This window comes from Phascolarctos cinereus, unplaced genomic scaffold (genome assembly GCF_003287225.1).
Source record: "Phascolarctos cinereus isolate Bilbo 61053 unplaced genomic scaffold, phaCin_HiC Scaffold_2;HRSCAF=192, whole genome shotgun sequence".
NCBI lineage: Eukaryota > Metazoa > Chordata > Mammalia > Diprotodontia > Phascolarctidae > Phascolarctos > Phascolarctos cinereus.
In genome coordinates, this window is record NW_027555625.1 from 77,033,568 (window position 1) to 77,056,082 (window position 22,515).

Below are 22,515 nucleotides of genomic sequence, written 5' to 3' on the forward strand. Positions count from 1 at the left end.
AGGAACCTGGTGGAGGTGAGACCAGGTACTCTTTTAGTGGTTCCTTCTCCCTCTGTCAGGGATGGGTGTGAGGAGAAATGGGTATGTATGTGTATATGTATGTGTGTGTCCCAGTGGTGTCGTCAGGGTGGGTTGTCTACTTGGCCCAGTTCAGTGGTATCACCTTAAGCCAACTCTCCCAGCACCTCCACAGTTTGGCGGAGGGGCTTGGCTCTTTGCTAGACTTTTTATGGGGCTAAGTTTGTTCACCATGAGCATGGACAGGGAGAGATAGACATCTGTATAAATGTGTCCTGGAGAGCTGAGAGAGATGGATGGGTAGAGAATAGTGTTAGCCTTCTCTTTCATCATGTCTGCCATCCCTGGCATCCTGGGGTCTGGTTATTTCCCACCACCCTCTGGCCTCACCAATTTGTGCTCACCCTCGGGTTGAAGCTATATGGCATGTCATATTCCTTTCCTCTGTTTTTCTCTCTGTGGTAAAGACCCTGGGTTAGGAGGCACCGGGAGGTGAAGAAGCAGAGTGGAGCCTGCACAGGTTTTCAGTACCCTCAGAATTAAACAGCCTAGGACAATGCATAAGCCACACTGGCCTAGTTTCAGCTTTCATTGGGTAGAAGATTGGGTGTAATTCTCAGATGCCTAAACACCAAGAATACGAGTTACAGACAAGTTAAGCTTAAGAGTTTTAATTCCAAGACATAAGTATGATCTTGTTATCAAGACTTGAAGTGAGAGGACCCATGACTGGAATACAGTGGAAAAGTTAACCTTGTTTTAAAGAAAAAGAGCTGATAGAAAGGGCTGCTAATTTTGCTCTTGAGGGCTAAGCAGAACAAGTATAATCTTCATTAAATAATTAATAATAATAATAAAAAACTAGCATTTATATAGCAATTCAAGGCTTGCAAAGAAAGTACTTTATATATGCTGTCTCATTTGATCAGCACAACAACCTGGGAGGTGTTTGGGTTTTTTAAATCCCCATTTTATAGTAAAGAAACTGAGGCATACAGGTGAAGAGACCTGCCCAGGATCACATAGCCAATAAGTGACTGAGGCAGTTCCTGACTCTGGGTCTAGCATTCTATCCACTCTCTGCATCATCTAACTGCTGCATGTTAGTACTATCATTGCCTGGAGACACAGTATAAATTTTATGTATACTTAGATGTATCCATGTTGTCTCCACCTTCTTTGAAGGTAAGACTCATTTTTGTCTTTGTATGCCCAGTATTTAGCATAGTTCCTGAAATATATTAGGTACTTGATAAATTTTTGTTGATTGATTGAGAACTCCCTTAAGTCCCCTTTTCTTTAGGCTATAGCCTGCCACCACCATTTCCTTCAACTAGTCTATATATAGCATGGTTTCAAGTCTCCTTTTCCTGATCATGCTCTTATATACATTCTCTACCTTGTCAATATCCTTCCTAAAACATGGCATCCAAAAGCTGCCCATCTCCAGTCCTATGTTAATTATCTCCTTCTTCCTAATTTCTTAAACCACCACTGGAAGAAATCCTGCATGATATTTTCTTTTTCTTCTGGAAAGGATAAATATCCAGCAAAATGCCAAAGAAATACAACCTGAGTTGACTAATATAGTTATGACTAGACTCTGTGCCACGTAGCTGGACTCCGTGTGTGTGTGTGTGTGTGTGTGTGTGTGTGTACACAACACAGATTTATTCAGGGGAACAAAAATTTTTCCAATAAATTATAATAATAAAAAGATAATAAAATATTGAGGTGACCCACTAGCAGCTAAGACCCTGTGGGAAAAGAACATGACAAAAAACTATTTTGGAGTAAAAGTCAAAACAATGAAAAAAAACCACTGAAAGAAACACCAAAGCCCCAAGGGATGGAACCCTCTCCAGCAACAATAATAAACCAAAATAACAACAGTAAATGAATGCAAAGTTTCTCCCCATCTGCTGAATGTGGAATCAAACTTCTAAGGAAGCAATAATGAACACATGACGTATTTAAAAAGCAGAGTTTGGGAGCCTGGAGCAGGCTTGCCATTGTTTTGGAAGAATCTTGGGTTACTACCTGAGCCCAGAGTTAAGGAAGAATATCCAGACTTTTATTGAGGCCATATTTCCTTCTTTACATTTCTTTTTATTTTATTGCCCTCTTTTATTTTTCATCATTTTTATTTTCCACTGTATCTCATTCTTCTCTTCTACCTGGCAAGCTATCTACTAAAAGGAAGAATGAAAAGAGAAAGAGAAGAAGCAGCTTAGCAAAACTAATCAGTACATCAACCCAGTTTGACAATGGATTCCATGTTTCATACCTGTAGTTCCTTTGACTCAGCAAAGAAAGGAGGGAGGGATATTTTCTCATGTCTTCTTTGGGGCAAAACTTCAGTCATTTTAAGTGCATGGCATTCAGTTTCCTGAGGACATCTTTCAACAACAGTTTTGTAAAGTCTAGTCCCAACCAGGTAGCTAATATACCTACCAACAAGGTCAAAGACAGGAGAGGGATGGGTCTCAAACATACAAAATGTTTGTAGCAGGAGTTTTTGTGGTAGCAAAAAATACTGGAAACTAGAGTTGCTCATCAATTGGAGAATGGCTGAACTAACTGAGGTAATAATAATGATGATAATAATAGTAGTTAGCATTTATATGACACCTGCTATGTCCCAGACACTGTACTAAGTGCTTTACAAGTAATATCTAAATGAGGTCCTCATTTTATAGTTGAGGAAACTGAAGCAAACAGAGAGAAAACAGACTTGCCCAAGGTCACACAGCTAGTAAGTATCTGAGGTCACATTTGCACTCAGGCACAGGAATACTGTTTCAGTATAGTCCCTGGCATGTAGTAGACACTTAAAAATATTTATTGGCTGATCACAAAATGACAAAAAAAGAGAATTCTGAGAAATTTGGGAAGATTTACATGAACTCATGTAGAGCAAAGTAAGCAGAAATAAGGGAATAGTTAGGGCAAAGTTCATTGCAATGTGAAGGGAAACAAAAACGTGAGACTGGAACTAGGAACAGAATATTATGAGCTCTAGATGCCAACAAAGGCATGCATTGTTAGACATAACTAATAGGGTTTTTTTTGTTTGTTTTGCTTAACTCTATTTTTTTATAAGGGAACATTATATTGGGGGTTATGAAATCATTGAGAAATGACAGTGATATATATACATATATATTAAAATCATTAATAAAACATCTTTTTTAAAAAAAACTTGATTGTTTCTTTGCTGAAGTCTTCTAAAGACTAATCATCTTTGCTTCTCCTGTTGGTACCAAATTTTGCAACTTCTCTGAACTTTTGCCATCAGATATGTTGATGTCTTGAAAGAATGAATGAAAAAGTGTTTATTAAGCCTTACTGTCTTCTGTGTTCAGCTCTGGGAGTACAAAGACAAAAAGAAAAATAGTTCCTCCCCTAAAGGAGTTTACATTCTAATAGGAGAAGACAGCAAGAATAAGGGAGCAGTGGCCAGGGAGAAGAGTGTTAGGATTAGAAAGTCACAAGGGTGGTGAACAGAGCTGTAGAGCAATTAGTAGGCATGTCCTTTCCAGGAATGGTAGTGTTGCTTTGATGAATATTCCCAGAGCTAGAGGGGGAAAGCCTAGAAGGCAAAGGAAGGAGAAGAGTACTCACATAGTGGCATGGTATGGAGATGGTTAGAGAACAGCAGTGGCATGGTGGGTTTAGGTCAGAGAACTTATTTAAAACTCTCTTCACCCAATCAGGAGCAAGGAATCCAAAGCAGGAGCTGGAGAGTCAGGTGAGAGGTGAGGAGGAAAGGCATGAAGGTGGCTGAAGAGCCCGATGATGCACTAAGCTCTTTGAAGGCAAGGTTTCCCTTAAACCTCACAGATGCTCACAGAAATGACTTCCTGGATGGATAAGATGTCTTTTGTCTCTTTTTAAACCTTCCTCAAATGTTTCCCATCATGTTTATACCCTCAGTTTCTGCACAGGTGATTACTGTACCAGTGAATATCATCTTTCATTAAAGCCCTCTTGATGCCTTCTCCTAACAGGGAGATAATGATGGGTATAGCATGATACAGTGGAATCAGAAGAAACATGGGTTTTTATTCTGGATCAAATGTTTTATCATCTGTGACCATGAGCAAGTTATTCAATTGCTCAAAGACTCAGTTTCCTCATCTGTAAAATAAGAACTACAGTAACTACTTTATAGAGCTATTGTGAATCAACCTCAAATTATTACAATTTCATCAACCTCAAATTACTACAGAAATTTATGCTATCATTATTTTTAAAGTCAGTGAAGTGTAAGCAGGTCTAAAAAACAACCCCAGCACCTTGCGCTAAGGTATTAGAATCAGACTTTAATGGGGGAAGAAGACATATAAATGAGGCTATCTTTCAATCCTTGGAGATGGCAGTAAAAACATATAATATGGGGAATATATTGAAAGGATTGGGTTTGTTTTTTTTTTTTTAACCTGGAGAAGGCAAGACTTAAGGGGAATTGCATTATTTTCATTCCCTAAAGGAGGGATTAAATTTATTCTGCTTAACCCCAGAGGACAAAAACTAGGAACAAGTGGTCGAAATAATGACTGACACCATTTTTGGCTCAGTTGAAGGAGAAGCTTCCTAACAGAGCTGTCCAACAATGGAATGGGTGCATGAGGCAATAAATTCTCTGTTGCCAGAGGTGTGTCCAAGCGGGGAAAGGATGACCACTTGCTGGGGATGTTGTGAAGCTTAGAAGGGGATCATGAAACTTAGAGCCAGACAGACCTTAGAAATCGTGTAGTTCAAACTCCCTTGTATTATATTCACACTAGTGTGGAAACAGTTTTCTATGAAGGTGTTGAAAGTTTCTCCTAAAATGGAATGTGTGATTGAAGTTTTCTTCATGCAGTTAGCCAGCAATCATCACTCACTCAAAAGAAGAGCTTGCTTGGACAAATCCTATCACTATGTACCTGGAGAAGGAGAGAGGAGCTAAAATGTTGGAGCCAGAAGAGATCTTAGAACCAAGAACCTAAAATGTTATCTTAGAACACTGAGCTGGGAATGTTGGGGTTGGAAGGAACTTCAGAAATAATATAATCCAATCTTCACCTTTTACAGAGGAGAAAACTGAGGGCCAGTGAAAAGACAAGGCTTGCCCAGGGTCAAAAATTTTGCTTCTGACAGAAGCAAGACTGGAACCTAAGACTTCAGACTCCTCACGCAAGGCTCTCTCTATATAAATTATTTAATTTGCATTTATGTAGACTCGTTGCAGGGTCATTTCCCCAAATCCCACTTACAGTGGTGGGCTAGGTCCCTAGAAGATAGTTGACTACCCCTCTCAGGGTTTTTTGTGTAGTCCTGGAGGTTTCTGGTATTATCACTCAGAAGCCCCTACCAGTGTGCTTCCCATTAGTTATTCAATAGACATCAATTAGCTTTCAGAAAATATATTTACTAAGAAAGTATATCAGGAACATTTGGTACAAGATTCATTCCAAATTAGGGTCATCCTCTTTCTTTGTACATACAAAGTTCCTGGGGAGAATATAGTAGTAGTCATACATACATACCTCTATGTGTGTGTGTGTGTGTGTGTGTGTGTAACAAAGGAGTATGTCCTGACTCCTGGCCTTGGAATCCTTTTTCTTTTTTACGGAGGCCTCAGCAAATGGGGATTGATGTCTTTCAAGAGTTCCTAGTTGCCACTTCTCTCCAGTTTGGGGATGGGAGAGTGTCATTCCCTGAAGCTACCATTTCCCTCAGGTGCCTGTCTCTCCCCTTTGCTACAGCCATTTCCGTGTCTCTTGGCCACTACTCTTCTAGTAGCCACGATTTATCATTTTGGATCGTTAGTTGGACTTCTGATGAGACCTCCAGATCTCCTGAATTCATAATGTTGATGTCTGGACATATCCACCTTGGAATAGTCATTTAGCTAAAATCAGGAAAGAGCAAACAATAGAGACAATAAACATGACAGCTACCCTTCCTTACATTACCTCAGAAGCTTAAAATAATCTTGCCTCCTTGAAACCACAGATGAAGGCGTGAGAGATTAGAGGATTATACCTTTTGTATGTACATTCAGTTCCAAACCAGGAACTTCCAGAATAGTTCTGACTCAATAGCCGATTAGAAGACCTTTTCCTCATCACACAGTACAAACCTCAGATTTATTTTGTGACCAGAAAATAGCTCCCCAAGATTTCCATGAGACTGGATTGGAAATAAGCAGGGTATCTGTGCATAGCCCTGGGAGGGTCAGTTTCCCCACGGTACACTCTCCACCTATGCTATGCGTAGATTTTTATTTTTGAGTTACTCTTTGTATCCTGACATTTTATATAAACAGCTAGGAAGTACAGTGGATAGAATATCTTGAACGTGGAGTCAGGAAGACTTGAGTTCAAATTCTGCCTCAGACACTTCCTATGTGCAATCCTGGGCAAGTCAATTGACCTCTCTCTCAGCCTCAGTTTCCTCATCTATAAAATAAAGATAATAATAGCACCTGCCTCACAGAGTTGTGAGGATCAAGTGAATAACCTGTGTAAAGTGCTTTACAAACTTTAAAGTGCTGTGTGCATTCTGGATAACTAACTGTGAGACTCCCCAAAACTTCCAGACAAGCATGCATGAGCTTGGTCTTGATAATTCTGCATGGATCAGGTAATTTGATAACTTACAGGTTAAGCTCATGGTGTTTGTTCTTGACTCTGTTCTCTCTCCGTCTGTTTGTTTTCAGAGAAGGATAGATGCAAGCTTTACTGCAAGGCTGAAAATTTTGAATTTTTTTTTGCGATGTCTTCCAAGGTGAAAGATGGCACTCCTTGTTCCCCAAAGAAAAATGATGTTTGCATTGATGGCGTATGTGAGGTGAGAGACCATTTACTTGTTTGAGGTGCACAGGAGTATGTGTATATCTGTTCCTCCAATTCAGAGTTAAGGAAACCTGTGTTTGAATGGCTTCCCTCTCTGGGCCTCAGTTTCCTAATGTTTAGAATGCAGATAATAATGCTTGTTTACGTGAGGAACAGATAAGATAAGGGACGCATAAAGTTTTGTCTTGTTTTGTTTTTCATTATAGCCAGTAGGATGTGATCACAAACTGGGCTCCCAAACAACTTTGGACGCTTGTGGTGTTTGCAAAGGAGATAATTCAACCTGCAAGTTTTATAAAGGCCTGTACCTTGACCAGCATAAAGCAAATGGTAAGATATGATTTCAATCAGTAAGTGGCCATGTATCTAGTTTTCTTTTGGGAAACAAATTGGGATTTTTGCTAGCCTATGGAGCAAATTGATGAGTTGGGATTTGGTGACTTGTGCCGTAGAGAGAATAACAGAGCCTTACAGAATGTCAGAGTTGGAGGGAACCTTAGAAAATGAACCCATAGACTATTGCTTTTCCGTGCTTAAAGGAAATCTGGAAGCTAGAAATGACAGCATTATCTAAGTAAAATGCATTTTTATTTGTTTTACTGCTTTCTTAGAAGAGAACTGGTAACCATCACTTCAGAAAGTGAACCTGTTGACTATTGATTTATTTGGTATGTTATGAAGAGAGTAGTAGACAGGTGATGGAAGCACTAGAATTTAAATTTGCAGGTGGCAGATGGGAGGAATAGTAAACTCGTTGGATGACAGTGTCGGGATCTTAAAAAGATCTTGATAGGTCAGGCCAACAGGCTACCACCCTGGGGCAGGCCCTCATCTCTTCTCACCTGAACTGTTGTAATAGCCTGCTGTTGAGTCAGTCTCTCTTTCAGGTCTCCACTCAGCTGTCAAACTGTTCTTCCTAAAGCAAAGGTCTGTCCGTGTTAACCCCATACTCTATTAGCTTCCCATAGTCCTCAGGATCAAACATAAAAGCCTCTCTTTGGCACTCAAAGCCCTTCACAACCTGGCTCCTTTCTGCCTTTTCAATCTTCTTACACTTTAGTCCCTCTCTGTGTATTCTGGGATCCGGTGACACGGGCTTCCCTGGTGTTCCTCACACAAGACACTCCATCCGCTGACTAAAGGCATGTTCCCTGGCTGGGTCCCATGCCTGGAACTCTCTTTCTCCTCATCTCTGCCTCCCAACTTCCCTGGCTTCCTTCGAGTCTCAGCTAAAATCTCATCTTCTGCAGGAAACCCTTCCCAAACCTTCTCAATGCTAGCACTTTCCTCCTATTGATTATCCCATATGTGTCTGGTTTGTGCAGAGTTGTTTGCATTTGTCTCCCCCTTTAGAATGTGAGCTCCCGGAGAGCAGGACTGTTTTTTGCCTTTCTTTGTAATGCTAGCACCTGACAGAGTACCTGGCATATAGTAGGCAACAAATAAATGCTTGTAGGGAATGACAGTCTAGAATCTAATGAGATGGAATTTAATAGACATAAGTGTGGAGGCACAGGGATCATAGATTTAGGGCTAGAAGAAACCTTAGAAGCTACCCCTAGTCCAATTCCTCATTTTACAGATGAGGAAACCATGCCAAGAGAAGTAAAATGACTTGCCCAAGGTCACATGGGTGGTATGAGACCAAGGTAGGATTTGAATACAAGTTCTCTCTGTTGTGTCTAGCTTCAAGTATAAGATAGGCATGGCTAGATAACAGTTCTTCTGCAACAGATGTGGGCTTAGTCAATAGTGTGACATAGAAGCCAAAAAAAGCTAATTTAATAGTAGGCTGCGTTAATTAAAGAGTGAAAGAGGTGAAACTTTCACTCTACTTCTCTCTCTCCTAATTGTTCCTCAGGAATTGTGATTATTTCTGAGCTCCATATTTTAAAAGGATATTGACGAGGTGGAACAGAAAGTAGGATGAGGAAGAGGAATGGAAGCTTTGCCATGTGATGATTGATTTACAAAAGTGGTGGTATTTAGCTTGAGATGTGAAGAAGGGGGGGGGGAGTGAAGCACATAGTGTCTGTCTTAAAGCATATGAAGGGCTCTCATATGAAAGAGGGATTAGGTTGCTCTGCTTGACATTTATCCCATAAGAATGTAAACTCCTTCAGAACAAGAACTGTTTCGTTTCTGTTTTTGTATCAGTAGAGCCTGGCACAGTGCCTTGTACCTAGGAGGCACTTCATGAATGTTACATGGAATGTAATGGAATTGGTGGCAAAAGGAAGAGTTATGAGCCATTGATGAAAGTTTCAAGTAATAGATTTAAATTCAAGTTCAAGTTAAATTTAAGAAGTAGATTTAAGTTCAATATGAAGAAAAACATATTAACAGAGATTTCCAAAGGTAGCATGGTTTGCCTCTGTAGGAACTGGGTTCCTCATCCGAGGACAAGGACTTCAATTAAAGGCTAAATGACCACTTATTAGGGATGTAGAGTGAATCAACTAGATGCTCTTTGAGGTCTCTCTGAATTCTGTGATTCTGTGGTCCTTTAATAGTGTGGTCTTAGTCAAGTCACTTCATCCTTCTGAGCTTCAGTTTCCTCATCTGTACTATAGGAATAATGACACCTGTCCTGTCTCACAGCGTTGTCGTGAGGATCAAGTGACATAATTTATGTAAAGTACTTCTTAAACAACAAAGCATAGTTTTTATTGCTATCACTGGACATTCATCTTTAAAATACTAAGTAGAAACGGAGAATGAATCATTTTATTTTACCATGACAGCAGAAAACAACAAAAAATGTTTAATTTCTTTCTTTTAGAATATTATCCAGTTGTAACCATTCCAGTGGGAGCACGCAGTATTGAAATACAGGAGTTACAGATATCTACAAGTTATCTTGCAATTTGCAACCTGAATAAAAAGTATTATCTCACAGGAGATTGGACTATTGATTGGCCAGGGGAGTTCCAATTTGCTGGGACTGTGTTTGATTACCAGCGTCCTCAGAATCACCCTGAACGTCTGTATGCAGCAGGACCCACAAATGAGACACTGGTCTTTGAAGTAAGCTTCTTCTATTGATTCTGACATTCATGTTTGTTACAAAATCAGCCTGGACACCTATCATTCTGCACTATGGTTCTCAGATGGATTAAAGACTGGATTAAAAAAAAAGCCACCCCACTGGGCTATGATTCTATTCAGGATTGATAAAGCTTCCCATCATTCCATCTGGAGTTCAGATTACCTTATATGAGCTCATGTTCTGTCAATGATAATAGATGGGTCAAATAGATGCCACCATTTGTTGGCAAGGGTTCCATTGTTTAGAAGACAGACAATAATAATCCAGTGCCTTAGTTAATGAGTGGACCTCACAAAGTTCTCTGTGACTTTCATACAGTTATATAAATTTTTCCTCATCATACCTCACTGATGAGAGCAGCATCAAATATCCTTGGGCCACTCTTCAGAAAGTCTCTGTTTGGTGGATAGTTACCCCTTAGATGGGGTCTCAATTATACATTCTCCTTAGGCAGTGGTCAGTGTGGCAGAAGGCACCATGTGATACCCCCAGGGGAAAGAGCATTGAACTAGAAATCCAAAGTTCTGGCTCTTGATAAAGATGAGTGTAGAATTACAGAGATCATGGATTTAAGCTTGGGGGGAACTTAGAGGTGACCTAGTCCAACTCCTCATTTTTAGATACTACTTGGTGATCTCATCAGGTCCCATGAATTACTATCTCTTTGCAAATGATTCTCAAACCTACCTATCATATCCTAACCTCTTTGCTGACCTCTAATCTTGTGCCTTTAACTGCCCAGATATCCAGTAGTCATTTTATACTCAATAAATCCAAAATAGAACTCATTATCTTTCTCCCTAAATCCTCCTCGCTCCTAACTTCCTTATTATTGTAGAGGGCAACACCATCCTTCCAGTCAGTTAAGCTCATAATCTGGGAGTCATCCTCACCTCCTCACTATCTCTTACCCCCATATCCAATCTGTTGATTTTACCTTTGCAACATCTCTTGAATATATTCATTTCTTTCCCCTGAGACAGCTACCACTCCGGTGCAGATCCTCACCTCACTCTTGGACTATTACAGTAGCCTGGGGGGAGGTCTCTCTGTCTCAAGTCTCTCGCCACTCTAATCCATCCTCCATTCAGTTACATCAGGTGATTTTCCTAAAGCACAGGTTTGATCATATCACACACACACACACACACACACACACACACACACACACACACATACACACACCCCTGAATTCTACTCAGTAAGCTGTCCTGGCTCCCCATCACCCCCAGGATCGAATACAAATTCTTTGTTTGCTGTTCAAAGCCCTCATAACCCACCCTCTCCTATCTTTCCAGTCTTCTTATACTCTAACTACACCTTTCTTACTCCCTAACATGTACTCTTCCATCCGCTAACATTGGCCTCCTGCCTGTCCTAAGAAAAAGGAAGGCACACCACCTGTCAGCTGTGGGCATTTTCTCTGGTTGTCCATCATGCTTGGAGAGCTCTCCCTCCTGCTGGTTTCCCTGGCTCCTTGAAATCTCAACTAAAATCCCTTCTCCTACGAGAAGCCTTTCCTAAGCCTTCTTAATTCTAGTGCTTTCCCTCTTTTAATGATTTCCTATTAATTCTGTATATAACATGTTTGTGCGTGTTTGCTTGGCTGCTCCTTCAGTTTGTCATCTTGATTGTGGGGGCTATCTTTTGCCTCTTTTTTGTATCCCTAGTGCTTAACACACTGTCTAGCACATAGTAAGGGTTTAGCAAATGGTTATTGACTAACTGCTAAGCACTGGGGATATAAAGGTAAAAGTCAATCCATTTTCTCAAAGAGCACGCAAATGAGAGAGAAAACATGAAGACAACTATGTACAAGAGACGGATTCTTTGTTAGAAGTTTGTGTATATCACCTGTGTTATTCTGCTGTGAAATGGAGATCCTACCTTCTGCTAGTGAGCAGAGTAATGTTGTGGACAGAGAGCTGGGAAGGGAATTGGTAGCATCAGATTCCAAAACATGTTGATTGTTTGGAGTGAGAGCCCGAAGAAAATGTTATCAGAAGGGCCTGCATCCCTGACCCACCTCTTTGTTTTTTTTCTGAATCCAAAGAATAATTACAATGTTAAATGGATTGGAAACTAGGGCCATATGAGGATCGTAAAGAACTGGTATGTTTAGCCTGTAGAAAAGCCTCATCAGATAACTTAATGGAGACTGGCTAATTCAGTTCCCACTGGTTACCTTGATTGAAGGTTAATTGAATAGACCTGAAAGATAACTTATACTCCTGATTTGGGATATGGAAAGGCTTCATGGAAGAAGGAAAATTGAAGCTAGACCCTGAAGAATGAATAGAAAAGAGAGAATGGCATTTGAAGCAGAGGGAACATGAGTGGCACAGAGATTGAAAAGTGTTTTGTGGTACACAGGCAACAAAGAGCATTTCAGTTTGGCTAGAGTTGTGTACTTGGAAAGCAGTAGGGTGGTTTGAGACTGAAAAGTTCTAGAAGAGTGGGATTGTGGAGAACCTTGAATGCTGAGATGGGAATCTTGGATTTTATCCCACAGACAGTAAGGAATTACTGAAGGTTTTTGAGCACAGGAATGATAAGATCATTTATGTGCATAAGGATGATTAATAAAGACAGGCGGGTGCAGTTGGGAAGGGCAGGAAGACCTAGCATTTGGGAGTCTAGTGGTCTGGCTATTTTTATCCCATGGAATCACTTTGGTTGATCACTTTAATATTTAAATTACACATTATTGTTTCTGGGGGAGTTGACAAATTCCTTAAAGTGCCCACATCACCCCAGGATCCTTGGTCTGAGAGGTTTGGGGAAAGTCAAAATGACTTTAAACAGAAACCTACTTTTTTCCCAACCACAGTATGTCAGTGTCTATGGAATCCATGGCTTCCAATCTAAATAAAGCTCAAATGACTTTCTGTACCAGAAATACGGATGACACCAAAATGAAAGCTTTGTGAGCCAACACCCTTCTCTGTAATATAGAAGTGTTTAATTTGTATCTAGAAGGATGTTGATAGCAGTGTTGGAAACAAGCTGAGATGAGACATGAAGGTGCTCTATTCACAACTTCTCCCTGTCTTGTGTCTGTCTTGTGTGTGTCTGTTTATGCATTGTATACAGCTGGTAAGTTTGGAGAAAGAGCTGGTTTAGGGGGAAAGATGATTGGTCCCATCTCATCAGTAGTTCATTTCTGTGTGTGTGTGTGTGTGTGTGTCTGTCTGTGCACAGGTGTCTGTGTGCATGCATGTGTGCCTGTGTGTATAGAAATGCACTACTATTGAGATGAGACAAATTAGCTTTCCATCTAAACCAATTCTTCCTTCAAACTTATCTATTTCTTTTGAAGATATTTACCATCGTCTAATCATGCAAGTTTGTAATCTGAATTCTCTGATGCTTCCGTCTCCTCCACCACCACTTCCTCATCCAATTAGCTGCCAAATTAATTGTTAATTGTTAATTGTACTTTCACGTACATATATTATATATACACATATATGTGTATATATGTATATATGTATACTCTGCTGTTTCTATAAGGGGAGAAGTATATGATGGAAAGCAAGGGACCAGAAACCATGGGACAAGGGTTCAAATCCAGTCCCTGCCCTTTACTAGCTTTGTGGCCTTAGGCAAGTCACCTTCCCTCTTCTGGCCTCAATGTCTTCATCTATAAAAAGAGGATAATAAGACTTGCAACAGCTAACATAGCACAGATTTTATGAGGAAAGTGATTTGCAAATCTAAAAGTGTTGTAGCTTTGGGAATAGTAATTTGTACTGTTTGCCCATTTATAAATGATGCTTCAACCTGTATGACTTTCTTATATTCTTCTCTGATATCTCAATGACATGTCAGTGGCCCAAAGTTATCAAAATTCATAATCCTATAAATCCTATTACGCCTGAGAGTTTTAAAGACTGGCTCCCATATTGAGTCATGTGGCTATTACCCAAGGACCAGCTCTGCTAAGGGCAGACACAGTCATCATCAGATTGGCCACTGAGAGATGAATTCTTTTATATCTTTCATGAAAACTATATACTAATGTAGGGAGAGGCTGTGATCTGTGTTGGCCCATGTGATGAAACCACAGATTCTGGAAGTGAAATGACCAGACATTCAGTGACTACTTATTATGGTATCATATTTAGAAAAAAATGCTCATTTGCCAAAACAGCAATATGGCACCATAAGGAAAGTTTCTCTTGTTCTTACACATCAAGTCAGAGTCCACCAGTGGTCTCAGCTGCTCCTTGCTTTGTTTTTTTGGTGGAATGGTGGTGAACATAGACACCTTCTAAGCTGTTGACCTAGATTTGATTCCTAGCCTGATCAGCTTATTGTGCCCAGGTCCAAAGGTAACTAGACTGAGAGTTTAAACTACTAACTGTTTTACCATAGGAAACCTCTCTGACCCTCAGTGTCCTTAATTGTAAAATGAAGTCAGATGATCACTTGCTGGTTGAGTTAGAGTGGATATTCCTTTAGTGTAGAGGCTAGGTGATGCAGCTTATAGTGTTCTGGACTTGGAGTAAGGAAGACTTGAATCTGAATTCTATCTTAGACACTTATAGATGGCCACTAAGGTCCCTTCCAGCTCTGACATCCTACAATCCTGTAACTTGCTTATATTCTGTAACTTGTAACTCTAAGGTCCCGTCTAGATCAGATATTTCATATTCTAAAGGTACTTTCTAAGGTCACTCTCAGTATGGACATTCTATGTTCTGTGTTCTGTGTTTCAGATCCTTTCAATCTCTTGCCAACTGTAGCCAGAATGATAGACATAGAGTTAAAAGAGCTGGGTTTATGACTGGCTCTGTTCCTTAACTAGCTGGGTGGCCATGGAGAAGTCGCTATTATTTTCTGAGCTGAAGCTTAAAGTTTCCCTGTTTGTAATATGGGCATCATAATTCTCGTTACCAAACTCATACAGTTGTTGAGTGACAGCTGCCTTCAAATACTGAAAGAGAGATTAGGCTTGTCCTGCTTAGCCCCAGATGACACAAGCAGGAGTACTGAGGAGAAGCTGTGGAGAGGCAAATTTCAACTGGATATATCGATTAGTCAATCATCAATCATTTATTAAGCACCAACTATATGCCAGGCTCTATTCCTACCTGTGCTACCTGATCAAACATCTCTCGGATTCAGCTTTCCTGATGTATTATGAAAAACTCTAATAAATAAAAGTTGTCTCAAAGGCGAGTCTGATTTCTGCAGGAGGCCTTTCCCTAATCCCCTCCTGATCTGCCTCCTGATAGTTCCCTCTCTATGGCATTACCTTTCATTTACACTGTCTGTATCTTATACACACAGTTTTTTACATGAGAATGTGAGCTCTCTGAGGGTAGGGATTGTGTTTTTGCCTCTCTTTTCCATAGCACTTAGCATAGTGCCTAGCATGTGTGGTTGTGTCATTTCAGTCGTGTCTGACTCTCTATGACCCCTTTTGGGGTTTTCTTGGCAGATACTGGAGTGGTTTGTCATTTCCTTGTCCAGATCATTTTACAGATGAGGAAGCTGAGGTAAACATGGTCTTGCCGCAGATTGCCCAGCTAGTAAGTGTATGAGGACAGATTTGAACTCAGGAAAATGAGTCTTCCTGACCCAGAGGCCCAGAGCTCTATCCTATGTACCACTTAGGGTCACTCAGCTAGTAAATGTCTGGGGCCAGATTTGAGCTCAGGAAGGCCTGGCACTCTTATCCACTGAACCACCTACCTGTCCAGGAAACTTCATTGTTGTTCAGTCATTTCAGCCATGTCTGATTCTTCATGGCCCCAGTTGAGGTTTTCTTGGTAAAGATACTGGAGTGGTTTGCCATCTCCTTCTCCAGCTCATTTTACAGATGAGGAACAAGGGCAGGCAGGGTTAAGTGACTTGCCCAGGGTCACACAGCCAATAGGTGTCTGAAGCCAGATCTGAACTCAGGTCGTCCTGGCTCCAGGCCTGGAGCTCTATCCACTGTACCACCTAGCTGCCCCTGGCACATAGTAAGTGTTTAATAAATACTTGCTGACTGATGCTTTGGGTGGTAATGAATGATCTTCCCCTGGCACTCTCAAGTGAAGGCTGGATGACCACCTGTCAAGGTGTTTAAAAGATTCTTCTCATGTACAGGTTGGACTCAGTAGGCACTGAAGCCAGCACTAAGATTTTGTGATTCTTGTGGATGGGAGAGTGGAATGGGTAACATGAGAGAGTGAAAAGAACATGGAATTTGGAGTCCAGAGGCCTGGGTTTAAATCTCTACTCTGCCTCTTATTTGCTGCGTCCTTGATCTAGTCAACTAACCTCTCTAAGTCTTAATTTTCTTCTATTGAAAAGTGAAGGGATTGAATTAGGTGATCTGTTAGATTCTCTTCTAATTCTCAGCCTCAGGATTCTACCATCTAGACATGTTTCCAGGGGTCTATGTGTAGACAGGTTTTGTTGAGGTGTGCAAGGAAGGGCGATTTGAGATGTGTGGAAAGCTGGGGTAACATTTGGTTTTGGAGGGCCTTGAATGTCAGGCTAAAAGAGTCTAAAATTTATGCGCCAGCCTACAGCAATAATGACAACAACAGAAGGTCACTTATCATTATCTATTTTTGTTGGTTGAGCCTCAGATTTGTGTAAGCCCCACACCCAGATGGCTGAGAGGAGGCCCAGAGATAAATTTCAAAGTGGTGGAAACATGATAACCTAGTATCAGGATTTAATTTTACGTATGGCTGTGGTAAGACTCTCATGTCATCTTAAGTGGAGACATATAAGGAATCTGAGTCCATCTGAGAGCTTAATGCCTTCCCCTCTAGAAACTTGGAGGTAATTTGAGGTCGTTGACTTTGTTCTTTGTGCAAGCGACATGCAGCCCACTGTGTAGGATCAAGATTGGTCATGCAGAGATCCCAACTGGTTTTAAGTTTAGCCAGAGGGTTCATTTGGGAAGGGGGGCATCCTTCTGTGGCCCCAAAATATGTGGTTTCTTGTAAGGGCCATGATAAACGATCTTATGAGTGCCAAGTTCTTTATCAAGACTGTCTCCAGGTGTGAGCTGATGGCCGGAAAATTCACTGTGAGTGTTCCATTATAAAGTAACTGGATGCCTGTCTGATAAACAGCGTGAATGATGTCATGATAGCGTGGCTTGTTGTTCTGTTACTGAAATTCAATCTCGCGTATTTATTAGTTGGTGTTGCTCTCTTGCCTCTCTCTTCCTGCTCCACTACATCTCATATGTTAAGATCCTTTTCCACCTTAGGTTGAGTCAAAAAATGTTTAACTCCTTAAAAACTTGTTCCTATTCACTAATGAATAGCTAAGGGGAATTCTGAAATTTAAGAAGTAGCATTGTGGAATAAGTCAGTGGTAAGATGGAATGTCTGGGAGTACAGCGAAGTGGAAAGAACCCTTGGCTATGAGACCAGAGACCTGGATTTAAGCCCTAGATTCTGTCACTAGTTTTTTCTGACCCCAGGGAAGTCACTTATCTTCTCTAGCCTTCATTTGCTTCCTGTGAAAAGCAAGAGGGTTGGAATAGATGATATCCAAGAACCCTTCCAGCTTTGACACTCTGTGATCTATATTCTAAGGCCACTTCTAAGGATGACGTTTTATGTTCTATATCCTAGGGGTCCTCTCAGCTTTGACATGGGAGTCAGGAGATGGAATGTTGTGTGTAAGGAACAGCCAAGGGGGCTAGTGTTGTGTTCCATGTACCACAGGTCCCCTTAGCTCGGGCATTCTTTGAGTCTGATTACATAAACTATTTACAGGATGCAAATGTAACTAAAGCTTTGATACAGGACAAGACCACAAATGTGATTTTTTTACTCCTATGTGAGGCCTTTACTGATTTCCCCAAACTACTAGTGCCCCCCCAAATTACTTTATATAGCATATGCAAGTACCCATAAGGTAAATCTCAGCCATGGACATTTTACATGCATTGGTTCCCTGAGCAATTATGAATTAATAATTCACAATATACTTCAGAGATTCTGATTTCATCAGGTGGGGCTCTGTTTACAGACCTCAGCCCTCCACACCTTAGTAGATAGGTTCATTAGTAGCTTTGGCCAAAAACTGTTCGTACCCTGTTCCCCAACCATCTGCTGCTGAACTTCTCCACTAATGTTTAAGCTAGTCCTTGGAGGAAATAGCATTGGGGGTTAAAAGACTGAGCTGATAATCCAGGATCAACTGCTAACTAGCCACGTGACTGCTTCATCTCCCTGAGCCTCAGTTTCACCATCCATAAAATTATTGTTTGTAATTAGTTGGATGATGTAATTTCCAAGGTCTTTTCTAGCTCAAATATTTTGTGACTTTTATGTAGTTTTGTGGATATTCCTGGTTTTTTTTGAAGGATCGTAGGATTATATATTTAGAGCTGGAAGGGGCCTCAAAGGCCAGCTAATCCATCCCCTACATTTTACCTATGAGTAAACTGAGGCACAGAGAGGTTAAATGATTTGCACTGGGCACACAAGAGTTTAAATACATACTCACACACTGACCTAACAGTGTTCCTGTTGGAGACTGATTTCTAAGGTGGATAGAACATAAGTAAAAGAAAAGGACTGCTTTGTCCTTTGAATCTGGTGCAAAAGAAGAGAAAATGGGTGAAGATGTAGAGGGGTCTTGAGGTATGGATGAATAGAAATGTAGTAGCTTTTTTCTGTAGTAAGGCTTTCCCATTTCCTGGAACCGATAACCTTTAAGAACCCAGGGTCACCTCTACATTACAAGGCTTCATAGGAGAATTTGAGAGGAGCTATATAATATAATTTATAAAGGTTTATAGTAACTATTTCCAGGGATGACTTCCATACAAAAAGTGGCACAAAATTATTCAGTCAATAAACATTTATTAAGTGCCTACTATGTGCTGGGTATTGTGCTACGCATTGAGGATGGAAATATGAAAAAAAAAAAAGACAGACCCCACCCTCAACAACAATCTAATGAGGGAAGGCAAACCCCAAAAAGAAAAGGTGGTAGTGGGGAGGAGGTTTGGGGTGAGAAGAAGGAGGTTAATTCAAAGGAGTGTAGCCAGGGAGGAAATAAGGATTTGACTGGCCTGGGTGCTCTCCTTAAATGGAGGTTTGGGGAGGAGATTATTGCTCTTTCTTCCAATCAGAGATGCAGAGGGAACTGATGAAGTGTGAGTACCAAGGCTGATGCCATCTTGTGGGGTGATAAGATTCCAGATGAGGTTTCTGAGAGAATGATGGAGAAGCCCAAAGGGGGACAGCTGGGCAGTAAATGAAGAGACATTATCATGGGCATGGAGAACTAGAAGAGGACGTTCCTGTGATAGAGTGGGAGAATGGATTGCAGATGGATACTTTGAATGTGGCACCAGATTCCAGAAAATATGAAGAGCTTCAGAGCAAGGTCTCCAGTCTCATGTCTGGAGGATTTATAGAAAGACGTGGAGATGAATCGCTTAGGAGGAGAAGGCTTGGGTGGGATAGCAATGGAATTAGTGCCATTGCTAATGAGCCCATGGACCCAAGGATGGAAGGACCAGCATATAAAATACGTTTTAGAGTCACAGATCCTTAAAGCAAGAAAAATCCAATTTCCTCATTTTCCAGAAAAGGAAACAATAGGCCTAATGAGGTTAAGAGACATACTGCAGATCATACATTTGATTAGTGGTAAAGTTAAGACTTCTGTTCAGCCCTTCTTATTACTACTTCAGTACTCCTTTCCTTATGCCAACCTGTAGTAGCCACCCAAGAAGGCTAAAGCCATATCTGTATGATCATGAACAAGTAAGCTTAAAGCCATGTCATCTTTGGTCATTTTTTATAAAATATATTTCCCCTTTTAATTCCTTTTTTAAAAATTTATTTTAATTTTATTTTCTACTTGATAGTATTTTTCTAATTATATTTAAATATAGTTTTAACCATTCACTTTTATAAGATTTGGAGTCCAAGTTTTTCTCCCTCCTTCCCTCCCCCCCCTCTCCCCAAGACAGCAAACAATCTGATATAGGTTATACATGTACAATCAGGTTAAATGTATTTCCACATTAGTCATGTTGTGAAAGAAGAATCAGAACAAAAAGGAGAAATCATGAGAAAGAAAAAACAAAAAACAAAAAAAGTGAAAATAGTATGTTTCCATTTGCATTCAGACTCCATAGTTCTTTCTCTGAATATGGATAGCATTTTCCATCGTGAATCTTTTGGAATTGTCTTAGATCATTGTATTGCTGAGAAGAGCTAAGTTTATCATAGCTGATCATCACACAATGTTACTGTTACTCTATACAGTGTTCTCCTGGTTCTGTTCACTTCACTCAGCATCAGTTCATGTAAGTCTTTCCAGTTTTCTGAAATCTGCCTGCTCATCATTTCTTATAGTACTATAGTATCCCATTACATTCATATACCACAACTGGTTCAGCCATTCCCCAACTGATGGGCATCCCTTCAGTTTCCAATTCTTTGCCACCACAAAAAGAGCTGCTATAAATATTTTTGTACGTGTGGGTCCTTTTCCTTTTTAATGATCTCTTTGGGATACAGACCTAGTAGTGGTATAACTGGATCAAAGAGTTTGCACAGTTTTGTAGCCCTTTGGGCATAGTTGCAAGTTGTTCTCCAGAATGGTTGGCTCAGTTTACAATTCCACCAACAATGCATTAGTGTTCCAGTTTTCCTATATCTTCTCGAACATTTATCATTTTCTTTTCTATTGTTTTAGGTAATCTGATAAGTGTGAGGTGGTACCGCAGTTATTTTAATTTGCATTTCTCTAATCAATAGTGATTTAGAGCATTTTTTCATATGACTATAGATAGTGTTAATTTCTTTGCCTGAAAACTGCCTGTCCATATCCTTTGACCACTTATCAATTGGGGAATGACTTATGTTCTTATAAATTTGACTCAGTTCTCTATATATTTTAGAAATGAGGCCTTTATCAAAAATATTGGCTATAAAAATTGTTTTCCAGCTTTCTGTTTTCCTTCTAATCTTGGTTGTATTGGTTTTGTTTGTGAAAAACTTTTTAAATTTAATGTAATAAAAATGATCCATTTTGCATTTCATCATGTTCTCTGTTATTTAGTCATAAATTTTTTCCCTTCTCTGTAGATCTGACAAATAAACTATTCCTTGTTCTCCTAATTTGCTTATGGTATCATCCTTTATGTCTAAATCATGTACCATTTTGACTCTATCTTGGTATACGATGTAAGATGTTGGTCCGTGCCTAGTTTCTGCCATACTATTTTCCAGTTTTCGCAGCAGTTTTTGTCCAATAATGAGTTCTTATCCCAGAAGCTGGGGTCTTTTGGTTTATCAAACAATAGATTATGGTAGTCATTGACTACTGTGTCTTGTGTGCCTAACCTATTCCACTGATACATCACTCTGTTCCTTAGCCAGTTCCAAATAGTTTTGATGATAGCTGCTTTGTAATATAGTTTTAGACCTGTTATGGCTAGGCTACCTTCCTTTGCATTTTTTTCATTAATTCCCCTGATATTCTTGACCTTTTGTTCTTCCAGATGAATTTTATTTTTTTTTCTAGCTCTATAAAATAATTTTTGGTAGTTTGATTGGTATGGCACTGAATAAATAAATTCATTTAGGGAGAATTATCTTTTTTATTATATTATTGGCCTGTTATTATTTTATTATATATCACCCTATCCATGAGCAATTGATATTTTCCAGTTGTTTAGATCTGATTCTATTTGTGTGAAAATTGTTTTATAATTGTTTTCATATAGTTCCTAGGTTTGTCTTGGCAGGTAGTCTCCCAAATATTTTATATTGTCTACAATTATTTCAAATGGAATTTCTCTATCTCTTGCTTCTGGGCTTTGTTGGTGATATATAGAAATGCTAATGATTTATATGGATTTATTTTATATCATGCAACTCTGCTAAAGGTGTTAATTATTTCAAGTAGTTTTTTTAGTTGATTCTCAACTATACCATTATATCGTCTGCAAAAAGTGATAGTTTTGTTTCTTCTCTGTCTACTCTAATTCCTTCAATTTCTTTTTCTCTTATTGCAAAGCTAACATTTCTAGTACAATATTGAATAATAGTGGTGATAATGGGCAGCCTTGTTTAACCCTTGATCTTATTGGGAAAAGTTTTAGCTTGTCCCCATTACATATAATGCTTGCCAATGGTTTTAGATACGTACTACTTATCATTTTAAAGAAAACTCCGTTTATTTCTATGCTTTCTAGTCTTTTTAATAAGAGTGGGTGCTGCGTTTCATCAGAAGCTTTTTCTGCATCTATTGAGATAATCATATGATTTCTGTTTGTTTTGTTATTGGTATGGCCAGTTACACTGATAGTTTTACAAATATTGAACTAACCCTGCATTCCGGGTATAAATCCCACCTGGTAATAGTGTATTATCCTTGTGATAAATTGCTGTAATTTCTTTGGTAATGTTTTATTTTAAAATTTTGCATCAATATTCATTAGGGAAATTGGTCTATAACTTTCTTTCTCTGTTTTGGCTCTTCCTGGTTTAGGGATCAGTACCATATTTGTGTCATAAAAAGAATTTGGTAGGACTCCACCTGTTTTTCCAAATAGTTTGTATAGTATTGGAATTAATTGTTTTTTAAATGTTTGGTAGAATTCACTTGTAA

At 39.6% G+C, this 22,515-nt stretch overlaps 1 protein-coding gene across 1 annotated transcript in view; it reads left to right on the forward strand.

The window, feature by feature from the left end:
- The window catches only part of ADAMTS18 (ADAM metallopeptidase with thrombospondin type 1 motif 18), a 194,379-nt gene that overhangs the window by 126,570 nt on the left and 45,294 nt on the right, over positions 1–22,515 (forward strand). Inside the window, exons 12-14 of the mRNA XM_020964912.2 lie at positions 6,728–6,858; positions 7,070–7,193; positions 9,646–9,890. Of these exons, the coding sequence (XP_020820571.2) occupies positions 6,728–6,858; positions 7,070–7,193; positions 9,646–9,890 (500 nt within the window). The remainder of the gene's footprint in view (positions 1–6,727; positions 6,859–7,069; positions 7,194–9,645; positions 9,891–22,515) is intronic.